The 18947-nt window shown below is 49.1% G+C and overlaps 9 protein-coding genes across 9 annotated transcripts; 4 read left to right on the forward strand and 5 right to left on the reverse strand.

Annotated features, from left to right (window-relative positions):
* Positions 1-1667: 1667 nt before the first annotated feature.
* K460DRAFT_402164 (carbonyl reductase) lies at positions 1668-2629 on the forward strand (the record flags this gene model as incomplete). The annotated part of the gene is made up of 3 exons (XM_040936498.1): positions 1668-1709; positions 1757-2075; positions 2124-2629. The coding sequence occupies 3 exons, from the start codon at positions 1668-1670 to the stop codon at positions 2627-2629; spliced, it is 867 nt and encodes a 288-aa protein (XP_040794738.1).
* A 315-nt stretch (positions 2630-2944) lies between these two features.
* K460DRAFT_402165 (uncharacterized protein) lies at positions 2945-3489 on the reverse strand (the record flags this gene model as incomplete). Its single annotated transcript, XM_040936499.1, has 2 exons — positions 2945-3352; positions 3409-3489. 2 exons carry the CDS (start codon positions 3487-3489, stop codon positions 2945-2947), a joined length of 489 nt encoding a protein of 162 aa, XP_040794739.1.
* A 15-nt stretch (positions 3490-3504) lies between these two features.
* Positions 3505-4700, reverse strand: K460DRAFT_362943 (alpha/beta-hydrolase). The gene is made up of 2 exons (XM_040932732.1): positions 3856-4700; positions 3505-3756 (listed from the first exon to the last, which is right to left on the reverse strand). The coding sequence occupies exon 1, from the start codon at positions 4674-4676 to the stop codon at positions 3873-3875; it is 804 nt and encodes a 267-aa protein (XP_040794740.1). The 5' UTR covers positions 4677-4700; the 3' UTR covers positions 3505-3756; positions 3856-3872.
* Positions 4701-5430: 730 nt separating this feature from the next.
* On the forward strand, positions 5431-6885 carry K460DRAFT_325841 (kinase-like protein; the record flags this gene model as incomplete). Its single annotated transcript, XM_040930610.1, has 4 exons — positions 5431-5612; positions 5658-5980; positions 6028-6371; positions 6440-6885. 4 exons carry the CDS (start codon positions 5431-5433, stop codon positions 6785-6787), a joined length of 1197 nt encoding a protein of 398 aa, XP_040794741.1. The 3' UTR covers positions 6788-6885.
* An 809-nt stretch (positions 6886-7694) lies between these two features.
* On the reverse strand, positions 7695-10055 carry K460DRAFT_402168 (uncharacterized protein; the record flags this gene model as incomplete). Its single annotated transcript, XM_040936500.1, has 3 exons — positions 7695-8204; positions 8256-9775; positions 9833-10055. The coding sequence occupies 3 exons, from the start codon at positions 10053-10055 to the stop codon at positions 7695-7697; spliced, it is 2253 nt and encodes a 750-aa protein (XP_040794742.1).
* A 2356-nt stretch (positions 10056-12411) lies between these two features.
* K460DRAFT_362948 (V-type ATPase) lies at positions 12412-14758 on the forward strand. The gene is made up of 8 exons (XM_040932733.1): positions 12412-12634; positions 12694-12778; positions 12834-12853; positions 12906-12941; positions 12987-13148; positions 13198-13514; positions 13561-13835; positions 13886-14758. Exons 1-8 carry the CDS (start codon positions 12536-12538, stop codon positions 14434-14436), a joined length of 1545 nt encoding a protein of 514 aa, XP_040794743.1. The 5' UTR covers positions 12412-12535; the 3' UTR covers positions 14437-14758.
* Positions 14626-15288, reverse strand: K460DRAFT_48135 (uncharacterized protein). The gene has a single exon (XM_040938449.1). The coding sequence runs from the start codon at positions 15230-15232 to the stop codon at positions 14771-14773; it is 462 nt and encodes a 153-aa protein (XP_040794744.1). The 5' UTR covers positions 15233-15288; the 3' UTR covers positions 14626-14770.
* A 1807-nt stretch (positions 15289-17095) lies between these two features.
* On the forward strand, positions 17096-17910 carry K460DRAFT_402171 (uncharacterized protein; the record flags this gene model as incomplete). The annotated part of the gene is made up of 2 exons (XM_040936501.1): positions 17096-17106; positions 17673-17910. 2 exons carry the CDS (start codon positions 17096-17098, stop codon positions 17908-17910), a joined length of 249 nt encoding a protein of 82 aa, XP_040794745.1.
* A 536-nt stretch (positions 17911-18446) lies between these two features.
* K460DRAFT_402172 (uncharacterized protein) lies at positions 18447-18947 on the reverse strand (the record flags this gene model as incomplete). The annotated part of the gene is made up of 1 exon (XM_040936502.1): positions 18447-18947. The coding sequence occupies one exon, from the start codon at positions 18945-18947 to the stop codon at positions 18447-18449; it is 501 nt and encodes a 166-aa protein (XP_040794746.1).

The following is an 18947-nucleotide window of genomic DNA, read 5'->3' on the forward strand; positions in this document are numbered from 1 at the left end:
TAAAAGTTTATTTTTATTTTTATACTTTTTTTTAGTTAAAAGTGCATTGCGGAAATTTTTATTTTTATAGTAAAAAAGCTTATTTTGCACTTAAAAAGAATATAGTATAAAGCCTAACTATTTAGCTTTAATTTTTATTTTATTTTTTATAATAATTTTAAATAAATTGCAGAGCTAGTTCTAAGTATTTTTATTATTATTTTTTTTATTTATTAATTTTTAATTTTTTTATTATAGTTATATTTTAAATTATTGCAGTATAATATTAGTATTAAATAGTTTAACGCCTATAGCTTTAAATACTTTTTATATATTTATAAAAATAAATATAATATTATAAGTAGCCTAAAATAATAAAAAAAAAATATTTTTATTTATAAAAATAAGGCTTTAGCTGCAATAAAAGTAGTGCAAAAGCTTAATTAAATAAGCAATTAAAAAAAATAAAAAAAGCACTATATTTAAAAATTATAAGCTATAAATTAAATAAAAAAAAAATATTATTAAAAAAATTTTATTAGCGTCGCAAAAGTTTATAAAATTAGTAATAAAATAGCTACTATAGCTATTAAAAATAAGAATTTTATAATTTGCTTATGCCTTGCTTTTTATATACTAATTAAAAACTTATTTAAGCTAGGCTAAACTAATATTATTATTAAACTATTTAAAAAGACTTATTATAAAAAAAATTTAATATTTTTTAGCTTTTATATTGCGTAATTAAGTATTATAAAGTTTTTTTTTTTTTTTAAAAATTATATTTAGATTTACTGCGCTTTTATCTGCATAAATATATACTAAAATTATTATTTATTTTTAGTTGCTATTTTGTAAAGCTGCTATAATTTATTTTTATTTTTAAAATTATTTTAAAAAAACTTATTTAAAGTATAAAGTAATACTAATAAAAAATTTTTTTTTATTTATATTATAGATATAGCGCGTGTTAACGTTATACTTTTAAATTTTTAAATAAAAAAAATTAAAATATAACTTATAGCTATACTTAGTATTAGCAAAAAGCTATTTGTAATTTATCTTAGTAGTATATTTTAAAGTAAAAGTATTATAGTATTTTTTTAAAAAGCAAGTAATTTATATATTAAAAATTTTTTACTTTAATACTATAAAAGCAAAATTTTTTATTATAGCTTTTATAAGTAAAAGCTTATAGTTAAATAATTTTTATATATATTATATAAATTCTAATTCTTATTATAAAGTAAAATATATTTATTATTAAGTTTTTTTTATATAAAAATATAATTTTTTTTAGTATTTTTGCGCTAAAGTTATTTAATTAATACTAAACTTTTTTATAGCTGCGCAGTATAAAAATTGTTTTTTTAAATTTTATAAATTAATTACTACAATTGCTTTTTTAATTAAAATTATAGTAGTAGAAATATTACGTAGTAAAAAAGGTAAGTTAAATTTATTATAATATTTAGGTGGCTCGTTGGCCGATGCGGCTCGTTGGCTGACTTACCTTAGTAGCCATTCTGGGCTCTTTTAGCGAGCAGCATAGTGACGTATTACGACCGCGAGGCCTAACCCCGATGATGATTAATGATGGTTTATTGTGGGCTTCATCTGCGCATTAAGGTCCCTTTCTTGCTCTCGTTTCATTCCTCTTATCCTCCAAACAATTGGGTATAGCAATCATGTCGTACAACAGAATCGGCGTCGTCACTGGCGCGAATAAGGTGAGCAGCAATATACCCTTTTTAGGACTCAATACTGACATTCACAGGGCGTTGGCCTCGCCATAGTGCGCCAGCTCGCACTTCAATACCCCAAATCACCGCTCAACAACGGGTCCTTTCTGATTTACCTCACAGCGCGCGACCAAGGCAGAGGAGAAGCAGCAGTCAAGGCCCTGGAGCAAGATGCGCAGTTGAAGAGCGCAAAAGCACTAAAGGCTGACGGGGGGCTCTCAGAGATCAAGTTCCATGCCCTTGACATCACGGATAGTGGTAGTATCAAAACATTTGCAGACCAATTGAAGCAGACACACGGCGATGGCGTCGATTTCGTCATTAACAACGCGGGCATTGCGATGGAGGGATCCAGTAAGCACTCTATATAGCAGATGCGGAACAATAGCTCACGTGGTATAGATGCGCAGGTGGTCAAGACCACTCTTGGCTGCAACTACTACAGCACTCTCGAAGCATGCCACGCCTTCATTCCCCTTCTTAAGTCCACCGGTCGTATCGTAAACCTCGCCAGTATGTCTGGACACCTTAACAAGTACTCCGATGAGGTCCGCAACCGCTTCCTGGCCTCCAAGACCGAAGACGACGTCACATCCATCATGAAGGACTTTGCTTCTGCGGTTGAAGCTGGGAGGGAGAAGGAAGCTGGCTTTCCGAGTGCAGCGTATGCCGTGAGCAAGGCTGGCATGATTGGAGGAACAAGAGCGCTTGCAAGGTCGGAGAAGGAGAAGGGGAGCAGTCTGTTGATCAATTCATGCTGTCCTGGATATGTGAATACAGACATGACCAAGGGGAACGGCACGAAGAGCCCGGATGAGGGCGCACAGACACCTGTCATGCTTGCTATTCAGGACATCAAGGGGCATACGGGACTGTTCTGGCAGAATGAGAAGCAGCTTGAATGGTAAGAGTCATGTAATATTCAAACTCTGTTCATCAACTTTCCGGTTCGCCAGTCCTCAAACGTGCAAGATAACCGACCTAAACTACCGCTTTGTTTAGCATTTGACTTGATCCTATACCAGGGCCTTAATCAAGCTCCACTAAGCCAGCCTGTCAGCATTTGGAAGAGTCGGACGCCCTGAATCATCGATCTTGCCTCCATGAAGCCAGTGCGGATGCCGCACAGCTGTTGCTGAACAAATACACGTTGTGGGCGTTTCCAAACTGGTATCTTGAAGGGGCCGATGAAGTTCAGATCGCGGCATTGTAGGAGCCGGGGCTCAATCTGAAAGCATAGCCGAGAATGTAGACCAATGTTTCCTGAGCTGCTCCAACTTCTCCTCGGCATCTTGACTCTTTTTGACTTTCTTCTTCTCTTGCTCTAGCTCGTCATCGAGTTGGGCAAGGTGTTGTTCATGATAGTTCCGGGCAAGAATCAGGCATGAGTTCTCGCCCTTGAATATATCAACCTCTTCGTTGCTAGAGATGAGCAATTCCGTGATCTCTTCAACGTCTTCGTTGCTACATCTGAGCATTTCCTTGGTGTCTTCAAGCTTTCGCTGAGTCGCTTCAAGCTCTCGCTGAGTCGCTTCAAGCTTTGCCTTCGTGCTCTCCAGCTCCTGGATCGTCTCCTCAAACATAGCGTGCAGCTTTGTATGCGCACTGTTGGTGGTCCGGAACTGTTGCTTCTACAAAACTGAGTCAGTCAAAGTCCTTGACCTTAATCCTATTGCAAGAGACGAACCGCTACGCGCAAACGATCGCCGGGTGTCTTCGCGACCCTATTCGCGGTTCCGTAAGCGGCTTCTCCTCTGGCTAGCTGCATCGTGAGAGCCGTCGTTGTGATGCTTTTAATACTGGGTTGGCTTCTGTGCTCTTTGGTGGTATTTGGCAGTTCAAGAGTAGGTGAGGAGTAATAAACGTTAACTAACAATCGTGAGTGATTTCACGTGAGTGTCATGAGGTGACAAACGGTGTAAGTACCCGGGATCCTCTAGTGAAAGTGAGAGGCGAACTCAAAACACGTGAAGTGAGAGGACTTTCATGACCATCGAAAGTGTCTTGCGGAAGAGGCTACAGGTTGCCCTATGGCCTTACTGTAATGTAAGCGGTCTTTTCTAACCGTATTTCAGGCATCATTCATTTATAATGCGAAACTGGTTCCCGACTGTAAGATGAGGATGGAATTTACCTTGAAGTCCATCCAGCCTATTTGGCCTCGATCTTTTCCAACCACTTTGTCAAAATGCCATTGAACTCATCAGGCTTCATATGGTGAAGCCAGTGTCCCGCATCAGCGAGTTGCACAATCTCATCTTTCGCTCCCACCCCAAGCTTCTTCTCATTTTCCACGTTCTCCTCCCTCATATACACACCCAGTCTTGGAATGGCCCGACCCTTTACAAGTTCTGCATGCGCTTCTTGCTGGCCAAGCATGTCTGGCGCAAAAGCTCCCTGCAAAGATTTTACAACGGCATGCTCAGCCGTAGCCTGCGCACGCAGTCCATACCAGGTCATCATCCAGGGCGGCATCTCCGGAGGAAGTTGATTGCCAAAGGCCATGGTTACGAAGAGAAACCCGTTCTGGAGCTCGTCCCACTTGGGTAGCATGTCAGCCCAGAACTTCTTGGTGCGCCAGTATGGAGGGTCGATGATTACGAGACCTCGAAAGATCTCTGGATAGAGGCCGGTCAGAACAGACGCCATGATGCCGCCCATCGAATGGCCCATGACGAGGACATCCTTGGTCAGTTTTAGTTCCTCGAGGAGAGCAACAGCATCATCGGCAGAGTCTTTGATCGTGTACGTGGTGCTCTCCGGGGCGCTGGAATGACCGTGGCCTCGGAGATCGATGGTGACAACGTAGTATTTCTCGATAAGAGCTGGGATCGTCCAGGACCAGTCTGTCGAGTCGCAGGTCCAGCCATGAATCAGCAAGAACGGTGGGTTCGAAGCGTCGCCATGAAGAGTGTAGAAGATGTTAAGGTCCTCCGAACGTTGAAGGTAAGGCATCTTGAGTCGATTTGGGGTGGGGAGTATTTTGAGTTGATGAATATCAGGAATTGTGAGCATTCATGTCTTTATATGGATTTTGATTTCATTCAAACAGAATACGAAAGACAACGGGGGAGAAACACGGTTCTCGCGAAACCGGAATAGCCTCAGCCTTCCTTCAATCGATTGGCTAACCCTGCAGGTGGCATTCGAACAGCAGCTGACATTTCATGACTAGGGACATTGACGTAGACGAGAATGTATACCGTAATCTGGTTCTATTCAGGGAATCTGCTTAGTTGCGGTTGTGGTAGAGATTATCAGGGTTCAGCTGACACTTCAGCGAGTCTGACGGGTGCAGTCGGGTGCAGTCGGGTTGGAAGTGATGAACATCGGAAGACGGAACACTTAACGGCGCTTCTTCAGCGCTTTACCGATTACACGCCCTGAGGATATACGTAGTACCGTTTTCTAACAAGTTATGGAAGTAGAATCGTCTACCAGGTAGCCCGAGGGATTCGCGCATGGCGATCGCGTTAGCCTCATTAGCGCCTTCCTACCTAGGTATCCCGTTCTCACCACTACAACTTCACATGTTGCTGCGCCGCGCTTGGGGCTGTTGCCATCGTGTCGCATAACCTGCGTCCACAACAGCATGTTGCTGAGTGGAAAATGCGCTCGTTCTCTAATTAGAAATTGCTGGAACTCATGCGTACAGATAAGAGCATCAGAGGCGTGCAACTCACGATCCTTCTCCCACACTTTCGCCGAAATGCCAGGAAGGGATCAGTTCACATACACCTGCGGCATCGATGCCGAGCCTTTACATCGCTACCGAGTTGGTGGATACCATCCAATTGCTCTCGGTGATCTTTTCAAAGACGGGAGGTACAAGATTCTGCATAAGCTGGGCTGGGGAGGTTATTCAACAGTGTGGGCTGCGAAAGACCTAAGGTAGCCTCACCATTACCTGATGAGTAAGGCGCTTATGAAGACTAGAAATCAAGAATACGTTGCACTGAAAGTTTCAGTCTCACAAAACTATGACAAGAGCCGAGAGCTTAAGGTCTTACGCGCTATAGCGGGGCTCAATTCCGAGGAAACTGGCTCACGGCATGTAATGCAGTTATTAGACTACTTCTACATTGAGGGTCCAAACGGGAAGCACGAATGCCTGGTGCTTGAATTTCTAGGCCCAAGTATCACAGATGTTCTTGATATGCGCTTCGATGAAAGGCTTCCCGGGACACTTGCGAAGACGAGTGCGAAACAGGCCTTTAGTGGCCTGGCATACTTACACAAACATGGTATTGGACACGGAGGTACGGTGTTGGGCTCGTCTTGGAAATCCCCCGCTCATATATCGCAGATCTGCACACGCGCAACTTGACTTTTGCTATCCCTTCCTTACATAGTCTCACGGAAGCAGAACTCCTCCAAAAGCTGCGAAGCCCAGAAACTGGGGCTGTCACAAGAAAAGATGGGAAGCTACTAGAGCCTGGGGTGCCCGCATATCTGGTCCGGCCAACATCCTACCCCGTAAAGATATCTTTGGCACGGCAGCAGCAGATCAAGATCGTAGACTTTGGCGAATCCTTCTTCAGCAATGACGTTCCTGAAGCACTACATACACCTCTTTGTGTTCGAGCACCTGAGGCTATTTTCGGAGAGACGTTGGACTACCGCGTTGACTTGTGGAGTGCAGGATGCATGGTAAGTGTAGATCGGGCCATAGGCGTAAAAGAGGTCGCGAATGAAGATGAGGCTCACCCATTCAATAGATATTCGAGCTCATAGTTGGCCAACCACCCATTGATAGCATCATGGCAACACCCGTGTCCGTCGTTCAACAGATGTTAGAGACTGCCAGTGATGACTTGCCAGAGCGGTGGCAGCCAAAGTGGCGGGCCATGGACACCACGTGGACTGGGGACAAGACAGAAAACGATCTTCAGGCGTGGTTAGAGGAAACGTACTTTGACGGCGTCCGGAAAGAAGACTTGACACGGGAGGAGATTATTCAACTGGGCGCGATTATTCGTAGACTGTTGCGATTTGAACCTTCGACGAGGGCGTCGGCGCAAGAAATCTTCCAAGATCCCTGGTTTGGGGACAAGGAAGTAAAGTAAATCTTTTGGATAGAATCCTGTCATAAAGGGAAATGCTACTAAGTTTAGAAGCTATAAGCATTACAGAATAAGTTCGTGGTAGAAATGGCACTAACCCCCCATATCTTCTAAACTCTCTGGTTACTAGCTACAGCATGAACTACTGCTCTAGCTCCTAAGAATATAAGTGTTTTATAAGAAGCGTGACAATGCAATATTGAATAGATCATTCTCATTTCACTTCGTTTTACCTTTTGCACTAGCTGCTTTACACCAATCTTTATTCGCCCTACCAAAACAGACTTTTGTTGAATACATCACGCAACACTTCGCAGCAGTCTGGAACTTTCAAACACGTGTACCAAAGCAAGATGAAGTCATAACGTCTTGATTCCATACCAGGTCCGTATAAGCTATTCTTGAACAACGCACAACAATGCACCTAGCTAGTCATTCAACATGGAAGGAACCCCTCTTTTCCGCTTGCTTGCTTGCTGCCTCTACGCAGCCACAACGGCACGGCACAGCACGGCACAGCGCCTTGGATATTGTACAGGGACAAAATTATGTAAAAACACCCAGGGGTAAGTTTAAAACGGGCAAAAAGCGCAAAGGATGATAGGATGGGAATAGTATGGGATGGGATAGAGATGATGATATGATGAGTGGCGCACCCGCACCCGCACCCGCACGCCGATGCCCAGACGCCAAGAAAAGCGATAACAAGAAAGCGAGGTTTCCGCCCAAGGGGTACTAAAGTGAGTAAGATTCCAGCGCCGGGATGGAAAAGATGAGGATGAAAGCGAAAAAACGGGGCAATGTGTGCAATGGAAAATGTGGGAAACGCCGCGCTATACAAGATGGGAAGAATGCGACACGGGGGCGAAGCGAAACAACACACAGAGATCGTGGAGAAAGGGGACAAAGGCTAATTATTAGCCGCCTTCATCCTCTTGCCGCCTCCTACCCTCGGACTCGCCTTGACTTTCGGCGCGCCATTCACATCTCCTCCGCCGTCATCGTCTAATTTCACCGTGCTTCTCCGCCTCTTGTTGTTCATACTCGGACTCGTATTGACGCTTGCGGTATGCGAGCTCGTGCTTTGTTGCTTAGCCATAGCGTGTGATGCGGGAGATGGTGTATGCATCATGCCCGGTGAGCCGCTCATGGCGCCATTGGGGAGGAGTTGGGTTTGCATGGCCGGAGACATGAACATTGGGCCAGCTTGACCGGGCCCTTGCGGTCGTGCTCCAGGGGGCATGTTTGCCTGTTGCATGCCTTGATTGGGTGGGCCTGGGGGTTGATTCGCTGCATTTAATACAGCAGTGGTGTTGGACATCATCGTGTTCCATGACTCGAGGGCATCGGTTGGCTTCATGTTGCTATGCTCGAGGTAATGTGCGATTAGGCTGGTCATGTTGTTCATTGTCTCGTATATCTGGACTCGTCAGTATTGATGTCTATGGAGCTGGGGAGCGTCAAGCCTCACCTCAAGGTAGCTTTGCAGCGCATGTGGTAGGCCATAGTCCGTCACACCAGCGCTGAGTAATTTCGAGAGAGGCAGATATGGCTCTAGAGGTTCTTGTGCTGCAGCTCGTTGTTTCGACTTCGCTGACTTATTCATACGTGGTGATTGGTTGGGGTTCATCTGGTTAGGTGACGGTTGATGGAACATGTGCTCCAAGGCGGATCGTGGTAGGTACTGCTGGTGGCCTTGGCCCTCGAACTGCAACCACTCCATCTTATCTGAGCCGGACCAGAACGCTGTCAGTTTGCCGTGATAGACAACCTGGCATTGGTTCTTGTATGTATAGATGAACTTGGCCCGGTCGCACGTCACTTTTAGCTCAGGAGGTGACGCCTTCTCCGTTGCCCCGTCTAAAGTGATTTGCAGATTTATGACATCTGTGTTGAAGAGCGTGTAGAAGTACCGTGGCAGGGCAGCGTACACAATCTCAAACTGCTTTGTCCTCTCCGCGGGGTTGGAGGAGACGACATGGATGAAGGACCCAGTCTCGGTGAAGAACTTGTCTACGAAAGTCTGCCACCTTGGAACCAGGTTGGGATCGCCCTGGTTGGTCGTGTACTTCCCTATCTGGTCCACAAAGTTCATGAGCTTCAACGTCCCTTGGCCCCCGGTTTGCGACTGAGCTTGCTTCATCATTGCCATGCTTCGAGCTTGTGCTTGTGCCTGAGCATTTGCCTGTGCTTGAGCCTGGGCCTGAGCTTGTGCCTGAGCTTGTGCCTGTTGGGCCATGGCGGGGTTCCGCTGCATCTGAGCTTGGTTTTGGGCCTGTTGATTGGCTTGTTGAGGTAAATTCGGCGGTTGAGCGGGGGCTGGTGTCTGTTGCTGAGGCATTGGCCCAGACTGTTGCGGTTGTTGTTGTTGAGGCTGTTGTTGAGGTTGTTGCTGTTGCTGCTGCTGCTGCTGCTGCTGCTGTTGTTGTTGCTGTTGTTGCTGTTGCTGTTGTTGCTGTTGTTGCTGCTGTTGCTGCTGCTGCTGTTGCTGCTGTGGCGGCAATTGTTGAGGTACCTGCTGTGGTGTCGGTTGAGGAGCTGGTGATGCCTGACCCTGATGGCTTCCAATTGCTGAAGGAGGTCGAAGCGGGCCTTGCTGGGGCTGCGATGTCGTTGGAGGGCCTTGATTCCCGGCTTGGCTGGGATTACTCGACTGAGAATGCGCATGCTGCATTGCAATAGCCTGTTGCTGCATTTGCTGCTGCTGTTGTTGCTGATGATGTGCTGCCTGGGCCTGGGCCATGGCCGCTGCTTGTTGCGGACTACCTTGCTGTTGCTGTTGCTGCATCTGAAGGTGTGGGGGAAGGTTCACAAAGGATTGCCCCATCTGACCGGCTCTTAACGCTGCCATTTGCTGTGGGTTCATGTTTGCCATGGGATTCTGGAACCCCATGCCCATGCCGGCTTGCTGCTGGGCAAGCATTGCTTGTTGCTGTTGGTGGCGCATATAGGCTTGCTGTTGGGTTCTCTGCTGCATCATTGCAGGATTCACTGCACCAAACGGTCAGTCGTCGCACGCATGTCAAGACTGAAGACTGGGTTACTTACTCATTTGCTGCGGCTGCTGGTGGAACATGTGCGTTTGCTGAGGCTGCAGATGGGAGAGCGCATGTGCATTCGGCCCCATGCCCGGCTGCATGCCCATCATTGGCCCTGCCTGGCTCATGGGGCCATTAGGTCCTGACATTTGCATGCCTGGGGGCATTGGCTGGCCTGGGTTTGGTCCTGGGCCGCCCATGGGCTGCCCATGAGGCATGCCTTGTGGGTGCATGGGAGTACTGTGTGGGTAGCTCGTCGTCATCATCTTGCACGCTCTTCAATGCGGGCCCCGGCCTCGCAGTCGTGAGAAACGGCGCAGGTAGGTGGGATGCGTAGCACACGAATCCCCCCGACAGTTCGGAAGGGTGATGGCGATATGGGGAAGAGCGACACGTAAACAGATGCTATCGCTTCCGAATCATGCGTACTCCAGGGTGTCGATCGCGTCCTCAATGATGGGGAGAGTCGATGTCTCAGCCGGTCTGCGACAAGGCCGGTGAACAGATGGAACGTTCAGGCACACGTCCAACGTTGAGAGGGCTACCACGAGAGATGGGTGATTGTCCGCGCAATGTCGCGATTGGCGCGACCAAGGCAGTTTGGCCAGCGGCCGGCAACTACCGGGGTAAAGATGCGGCGGCGGGCGTCAAGTCGTCGGTTCGCGCGAGGTGCAGCGCAACGGATCAAGGGCGCAGAGGGAGCGTGTCGCGAAGTATAGCCCGGTCTGGCGCGGTGTCGTGTCGAGCGAGGTCGTGTCGCATCCGTCCCGCCAGCTAGAGGCGGTGGAGAAAACGAGCGTGCGGTGCACGGCTGCAACGGGGGCAGTGGCGTCGTCTATGTACCGCGTTGAAGGCGACGATGCATCCGGTGCACGAAGGGATCCGGGACAAGAATTCAAGAGAGCCTGGGAGGCGGGCGGGCGTGTGGGCGACGTCTGGTGTGGTGAGAGGTGGTGATGGGCGCATGGCCTGGCAAGCCGCCGATCAGCAGTGGTTAGGGGGGCCGTTTCGGTATCGCGCAAAAAGCGTGGCTGGGCGCTGGGCACTACGCTGCGTCCGCAATCTACTGCGCATCCGGCCAGCTTCTTCGGACCAGCAGGCAGAGCAGCGGAGATTACCTGTGCAAGTCTCCTTTCTTGTCTTCTGCCTCATTATTATGCACCGTGAGTGCCTGCACATGGGCCGTCAGCTTCGTGGAGTGATTCTGTCCTGATGCCATCTCGCAAAACACGCCTTGCCCGTTTGGGAGCACACGTGATCTAGAACTCTTGGCAGCTGCGCTAAGGCCCTGCTCTAAACTTTTCTTCGACGGCTCTTTAATTTTCTCCAACCAATTCCTCACTCAACACTCGCCGCTGCAACGCGCTCTGCGCTCATGTGTCGCGGTTTCTGGCCCCAGCCTGCTTGCAGCAACTTCTGTGAAGCTCGCTGGGACCAGCAATCTCTTCCAGGTCAGTTCCCCTTCCTTCTCTCTGCTTTTCTCTGGAGTGATGATACCCGACCTACTTCTTTTCCAACCGATTCGACCTTGAAGATATCTATACTGTCCGGGTGCCTTTCGCAGGGCGCCTGCTACTTGCCAGTACTGTTGTCTGACCTCAACTTCTACTTTGGTTGTTCTCGTCTACAGTTGAGTCCTCACGCTGACACGCTCAAAGTGCAGATGCCCCCGCTTAGCCACCCATGTCGAGCCCTTCGCATGAGCGAGTTTCCACCTCCGCCGCGCCCGCAGTTCAGCGTGTACCGTGGTGAACTCTATACATCAGAATGATCATATCTACAGGCGTAGGGCTGGATGCTCCTTGAGGTGGTGCCCAGCCTGGCTTCATGCCACGCAGCCGATCCAAACATACTAACGTAGCTGTCTCCTACATCACATTTCTCCAAGGTTAGTCGAACTCGTTCTCTTTTTATCCCTTCCTTTCATGATGAAAAACTTCCACAATTCGCAGTTTCCACGCTAGCCATCAATCGAACCTAAGACCGATGGACAATGAGCGCGAATACCTTCCTTGGATGTCTGATTGCCCTTACACACTTGTTCTTGATTTGCACTCGCTTGCTGAGCAGCTGCTAACAGAACGAACAGACATTGCGCTTGACGTGGAATGACAACATATTGAAGGTCGAGTTATCCTGTCACCCCGACCACCATCGTTGAGGGTGTTACTGCATGTGACGCTCGGAGTAGTATAATACCGTAGTCGTAGCAAATCATTGTCTCACTCAAACACTGTGCCTCCTATCTACCTGAACTTCATCGTGACATTTGATGCCAATGAATCTAGTTATTCTATCGATATATAGTGTGCTGCCTCTGACCTATGTACATACAGATGGAAACCCACGGGCGTGAAGATGGCGTGCGATGATGAGAGCAGAAGTATGGAAGACGGAGTTTGTGAATGCTGGGGGTTGCTATGTGACCGCTGTGGAGTAAAGGCATAGGATACGCATTACTTGGTGCACATCCAAAGCATGTCGAGTATTTCCAAGCTGAAGACGAAGTGGACTAGTGACGCTCACCGCCAAGGAAGCAGCCGTCATATGGCGCATTGACGTTTCTGCAGCTGCGCTAGGTTGCGGTCAGAGCTTCACAACCCACTTCGACGTTCAACCAGGTCACCAAACGAGCCGCAGATATACGTCGACTGCGTCCTACGACTTACTCGGAGCGATACTTCCCTTCCCCAGATCGCCCACACCCGCCACGATGCCTGACGTAGTGGATCCCCGCATGATCTCGGTGACGCCTAGGATAAGATACAACACCATCGGCGGTGTCAACGGTCCATTGGTTGTTCTCGACAATGTGCGTAGCTTTGGGACCCATGAGGAGATGCAGCAGGAGCTGACACGCTTGGTGGACAGGTCAAATTCCCCCGATACAATGAGATCGTGTCCTTGACGCTGCCTGATGGCACAGAGCGCTCTGGCCAGGTCCTCGAAGCTCGAGGTATGCTATTGCATGGAGATTCTGATACGCAGCGCATGTACTAACCAGGCAACAGGAAACCGAGCCGTCGTTCAGGTATGCCGTCGCATACATATCGCCGCGAATATACGTTCTGATTGCGACGCAGGTTTTCGAAGGCACAACGGGCATTGACGTCAAGAAGGTAAATACACCGAGATTGCCAGGGGGACACAGCTGACAGTCGCAGACCAAAGTCGAGTTTACTGGACACAGCTTGAAGCTCGGTGTGTCCGAGGACATGTTGGGTCGTATCTTTGACGGCTCAGGAAAGGCCATCGACAAGGGCCCCAAGGTGCTCGCAGAGGACTACCTCGATATCAACGGCAGCCCGATCAACCCATACTCTCGAGTAAGTTTTGAGAACCGGTCTGTATTTTATCCCTGCTAATCAAACCAAGGTATACCCCGAAGAGATGATTTCCACCGGTATCTCCGCTATTGACACCATGAACTCGATTGCCCGTGGCCAGAAGATCCCCATCTTCTCCTCGTCTGGTCTTCCCCATAACGAAATCGCTGCGCAGATTTGTAGACAAGCTAGTCTGGTCGGAAAGCCTACAAAGGGCGTACACGACGACCACGACGACAACTTCTCCATCGTCTTCGGTGCCATGGGTGTCAACTTGGAGACCAGTCGCTTCTTCACCCGAGATTTCGAGGAGAACGGCAGTATGGAGCGTGTTACTCTGTTCTTGAACTTGGCCAACGACCCCACGTAAGTAGAGTAACCCTACATGCGCACTGCGACTGACCCGGCATAGCATCGAACGTATCATCACTCCCCGTCTTGCCCTCACCACGGCCGAATACTACGCTTACCAACTCGAGAAGCACGTCTTGGTCATTCTCACCGACTTGTCATCCTACTGCGACGCTCTTCGTGAGGTGTCCGCCGCCCGTGAAGAAGTCCCCGGTCGTCGTGGTTACCCCGGTTACATGTACACGGATTTGTCTACCATCTACGAGCGAGCTGGTCGTGTTGAGGGTCGTAACGGCTCCATTACTCAGATTCCCATCTTGACTATGCCCAACGACGGTACGTGTTGCAAGTGTGCTTGAGTAAGCAATCAGACTAACTGGCTGCAGATATCACACATCCCATCCCCGACTTGACAGGTTACATCACAGAAGGCCAGATCTTTGTTGACCGCCAACTCTATAACAAGGGCATCTACCCCCCCATCAACGTGCTTCCCTCCCTGTCCCGTCTCATGAAGTCTGCCATCGGTGAAGGCCGCACGCGGAAAGACCACGGCGACGTTTCCAACCAGCTGTACGCCAAATACGCCATTGGCCGTGACGCTGCCGCCATGAAGGCAGTCGTCGGTGAGGAGGCCCTGTCCTCAGAAGACAAGCTCTCACTCGAGTTCCTCGAGAAATTCGAGCGTTCCTTTGTCGCCCAGGGCGCCTATGAGTCGCGCACCATTCACGAGTCCCTTGATCTCGCATGGTCGCTACTCCGTATCTACCCCAAGGAATTGCTCAACCGTATCCCAGCCAAGGTTCTGGACCAGTACTACCAGAGGAGTCGGGGTGGCGAAGACAGGAAGAAGAAGGACACCAAGGATACGAGGGATAACTCGGGTGAGGGCCAGCAACAGGATGGAGAGCAGGGTGAGAATCTGATTGATGTCTAAGGGTGTAGTCGGTAGTGTAGAGTATATATCTGGTTTGCGAATAGATCGATGCAACAGCCTCGTTCAAAGAGCGTCATGGACGTCATGGATTCTTGTCAAGTACATATCAAACTGTTGAACTTTGCCCCATTCCGAGTTTATGATCAGTCGCGTCGTGTGCACGCCATATCTGGATCAAGCACATGGCAGTGACCCACGTCAAATCCCTGCCTCGCCTGCTACTAGTGTCAACTCCTGAAAGCCAAACGTATTAAAAAAGACTCTTTTCTCATTAGGTGTGAGAGAGTATGCTACCAGCTCGTCCTCCTGGGTGTCAGAGTTCCAGTCGTATCGCTCAGGCATGTAATACTCTTCCCCTTCTGCCCACTTCTTCGCCGAGACTGTCTCGTAGCCCAGGCGAGAGACAGCCACGTCGAGCAAGCTCAAACGTGCTCTTATCGCGCATGCCACAGTTCCCGCCTTCAGGATCAAATCCGTGATCCAACAGCACCTGGACCGTGTCTACATTGTTTGACCAGACGGCTATCCGGAACATGGCGTCGGCTCGGCTACAGAACCCAAAGCTGTCATCGAGGTACTTTTGGAGTACCGTTAACGTGAGCGGCACATTGCCTGTCGCGATCGTCCAATGAAGAATAGACAATGCTTCATCGTTCTTGTTTAGGCAATAGAAGCCCTCAATAGTGAGCAACTGTCTATCTAGGCAGACAGTTAGAACCTCGGGTGATATAAGTCGGCCCCATCGGAAGGTCGAAAGGATAATGTTGGTACTCGTTGAGCACCCGCTCGGTGGCATTATGGTTGAAGACAGTGTTGAGGATGACTGGATCGTTGCTCTTTATAGCTTGTCGAAACATTTCGCGGAATTGTACCCTTGTGGGGGTGTTGTTGTACTTGAAGAGGATGTCGAGGAGCGACCTGGCTAACTGCAGTTAACCTTGGCTCAGTGCCAAAATGACCATGTTGGTCATGATATCTGGTCTGTCGTTCTGGTTTCGGATGCTTCATAGCATACATAAGCAGCTGTCTATCGTGTAAGATGGAAAGGGGATCCATGTGCAGGATGTGCTAGGCACGTAGTTGACATGTAACAGCTGCTTGTCCTTTAGCTGAAGGGGTATTCCCGCATACGGTGAATCCAGTCTTGGATAGAAGTCCTCCATCTGTGAAGCTAGTTCTCAACCATAGGATGAACTGCTAACATCCCTTTCTCCCTTCAGTGGTCCAGCAATCCCGTGCCGCGACCTGTCTTCGAATATAGACCCCTTCCGTTCAAACGACAATCCAACACTGCTAATCAAATTATGTGACCTCCTAGTCCTACTCGGTGCATTCTCTGTTGCTTGAATTCGCCAGCGTAGGCACATCATCTCTGCGCTTATGATCCTTTTGCGGCTTGTATCTACCGTCCCCTACTGCTTTTCGTTTCCGATGAGCTGAAATTCCAGACTTCTGCTTCCCTTCGTATATAACGCCCCTTCGCAGTCCTGATATTCCTGATATCTCCTGACAGCTCATGTTGTGCGTGAAAATTGGGTCTTGGTATGGATGGTTGCCCTCGCGGGGCTGGTATAGACGAGTCGTCGAGGTCGACCACAACAGATTGCTAAATAGGCACCACGGCGCAACCCCTTCGAGTTTGTGGAGTATCTTGCAGTGATATCTTTCCCACGCGTCGGGATCACCTCCACTGTTCACGACCCACGTGACGTAAACCCCGCTGTGACTGTCCTTGTCCGGATGAGGCATGATGATTAATTCTGCTTGGTCTAGTCGGGCGTGTGTACTGCTGCAAAGGGTGATCAAGTTTGGCAGTTGGTCGGTAAGTGGTCTGGAAGAACCTTTTACTTTGGTGGTTTCAAGGCCCATCCTGTCCCAAACAGCTGTTCTCAGTACGTATTGTTGACCAATCTCGGCCTTTGGTATCAAGTGTGCCTGTTGCGTATTGTGTGGTCTGCGGCACACCTTACAGCAGCCGATTATGGTCCCGTCGCGCTCTGAGTTGGTAGTTTGTCCGTAAGTTGCTTTGCAGAACGAACAAGTCCATGTCTGAACAGTTCAAGATTCCAATGGATACTGTTGTAGAGATGTACAGGGAATACTACAGTGAGCTATCCATCCCTTCACCCACATAAAAGGATCGAGGTCGGAGACAAAACTTATCGTGTCGTATAAATAAGAGAACAGACTCGGATTTCGGCGAGGTGACTGTCGAGTCCTGCCTAAGAATTATTAGCCTCGGCCCCATGTTGTTCATTGAGTCCTTCTTTGAGTGATGTGTAGATGACGATCGAAAATCGGTAGAAGTGGTATCACAAAGCACATACATAGATCCGATGGGCCAACACCTCCTACTTCGATATCTTGTGTGGTGGTTTCTGGATCTCCATGCCGAATGCAAGTTGCTTTCACCCTGGGTCCTCGATGAGCGAAGTGGCGTGCTCTTCTCTAGGTGAAGGGCAAATGGACTGCGCCAAGAGCCGCGCTTGCCCTCCGTCACCGTGGGATGTAAACAATACGTGCGTTTGAACTTTTTTGGAAGCTCCGTCCTTTAATTGATTGAACCATCGCCGACGACACTGACAACCACCACTACCACCACTACCACTACTACTACCACCACCACTACCAAGTCTTTGCGATGACGAGACAAGCAGGAATGACCTCGAGGTAAGCACACTTCTTCTTCACGTTTGAATCGGCGGCTGCCACCGTCTGATTCTTGATTGTTTTGCTCTGTTTTGTCAGTTTCTTGTCGGTTTGGGGTGTAGAACGGGGGAGGTGAGAAGAGGTGACAGAGAGGTCATCTACAGTCAAAAGTAAGTGTCCTAGAGCTCCTGCGATATGTGAGACTAATGAAATAGGTCCTGTTATCGAGTCGGTCGGGACGCAGAACATCTTGCAACGAAGTGACGGCCACGGTTCCTCCTCGACAACTAAGCCCACTGAAACGCCACATGGACACCTTACCATGCCATCTTCGTTTCTGGCGTAGATCAGCTAGGAGATCCTCGCTGCTAAACACAACCTCGAGCAACGACCCACAGGCCATTGTAGCCGTCATGCTCCAAATTGATAGGACTGAATAAGGAGGCGAAAGCAAGCCGTGATACTGTTCACAAGGGCAGGGACTAACACTGAAGTTGCTAACCACACGTTGTATACTGCAAGCGCAGTTTATATAGCTACACCAGGGCCTCATTGGGTTTTCGAATACAAACTGACCTTTATCATAGGGACGTACACCACGGCGGAGTGTACTTCAGCAAGGAGATCCCGTGGCAGGTGCGGGGAGACTTGTACGATGTGATTGCCGGCCTCGAGGATTGGTCGGTAGTCTGGCAATTCGCCTTTGCACGGTATTCTCCTCCGTATCCTGCCACGGGAACTGAGGTGTACGTCACCAAGATGTGGCACCAAGAAAACGAGCCTCATTTGACCGTGAAGCTCGGCTATGTTTGTAGTGACTCGTAAGTTGACGTCCGTGAAGCTCAATGTAGCTAACATGAAGATTTGTGACGACATACACTAACATATTTCAGGGCTCGGTGGGCCATGGCTGGCACCGCGCATATCTTCTTGGACAACTCCGAGTCCATTGAATGGAGCCTGAGGGAAGGAGAGGTGAGAGAGAAGGGAGCGAAGAAGACCCGCTGGTGCAAGCAAGCGGGCGACAAACCGTACTTGCCGTGGGATGTAAGTGATTTCTCTTGTCCGTTGAAGATATATCAGCAGAGTGCTAACAATGGCAAGACAGCTAAGCCACGACCGGCAGACATACCGATGCCACCGAGCGGGCCAATCCCCGTGTATGGCATGAAGTCTTCTCAGGTACTTCTTCCTCCCCCCCTTCTCGTTTTCGAGAGATCTCGCGCCTCCTTATCTTTTCACCAGCGCAGAGATCGCGATTCAGTGTGTACAGCATATTACACATCAAGGCTCTTTTGCTTCAATTCTCGGTTCTGTCATGTACTAACAAACATGAATCCAGCGTACCCCTCGTCCCCACCTCACGACCTCGGCCGAGGACTCAGATTCTGAGGACTCTGATCGTCGTCGTTGTCGTCGTCGTCGATCCCCGCCGCCATCTGGCGACCACGTTGCAGTTCCAGCCTTCTGGCACCCCGCTCGCCCTTCATCGTAGTCTCGGTATGTGTATAAAAGTTTCCTAATATGCCCCACATCTTCTGCCTCAAGCCCTCAAACGGCTGCTCGCCCGGACGCGGGTTCATGGGATCCTGCCTGAAATCGTGGAAGAGAACGCCGTAGACGGCGACGAAGCTGATGGCACTCCACTGCACAATCTTGGTCCACCGGTTCCACTGCGGCCGTACCGACTTCAGCTTGTTGCGCCGCTTGAACTTGCGCTCGAACCGAAATTGTTGCTTCTCTGTCAGCTCGCGGAGGTTCGGCGGCCATTTCTTCTTGACTTGAAATCGGTTGCGTGCCAAGTCGAAGGGCGGCAGTGTGTTCTTGTTCCGGCCGAGTAGGCGTTTGAAGAGTTGGAGCAT

This window comes from Cucurbitaria berberidis (genome assembly GCF_010015615.1).
Source record: "Cucurbitaria berberidis CBS 394.84 unplaced genomic scaffold K460scaffold_1, whole genome shotgun sequence".
NCBI classification, from domain to species: Eukaryota; Fungi; Ascomycota; class Dothideomycetes; order Pleosporales; family Cucurbitariaceae; genus Cucurbitaria; species Cucurbitaria berberidis.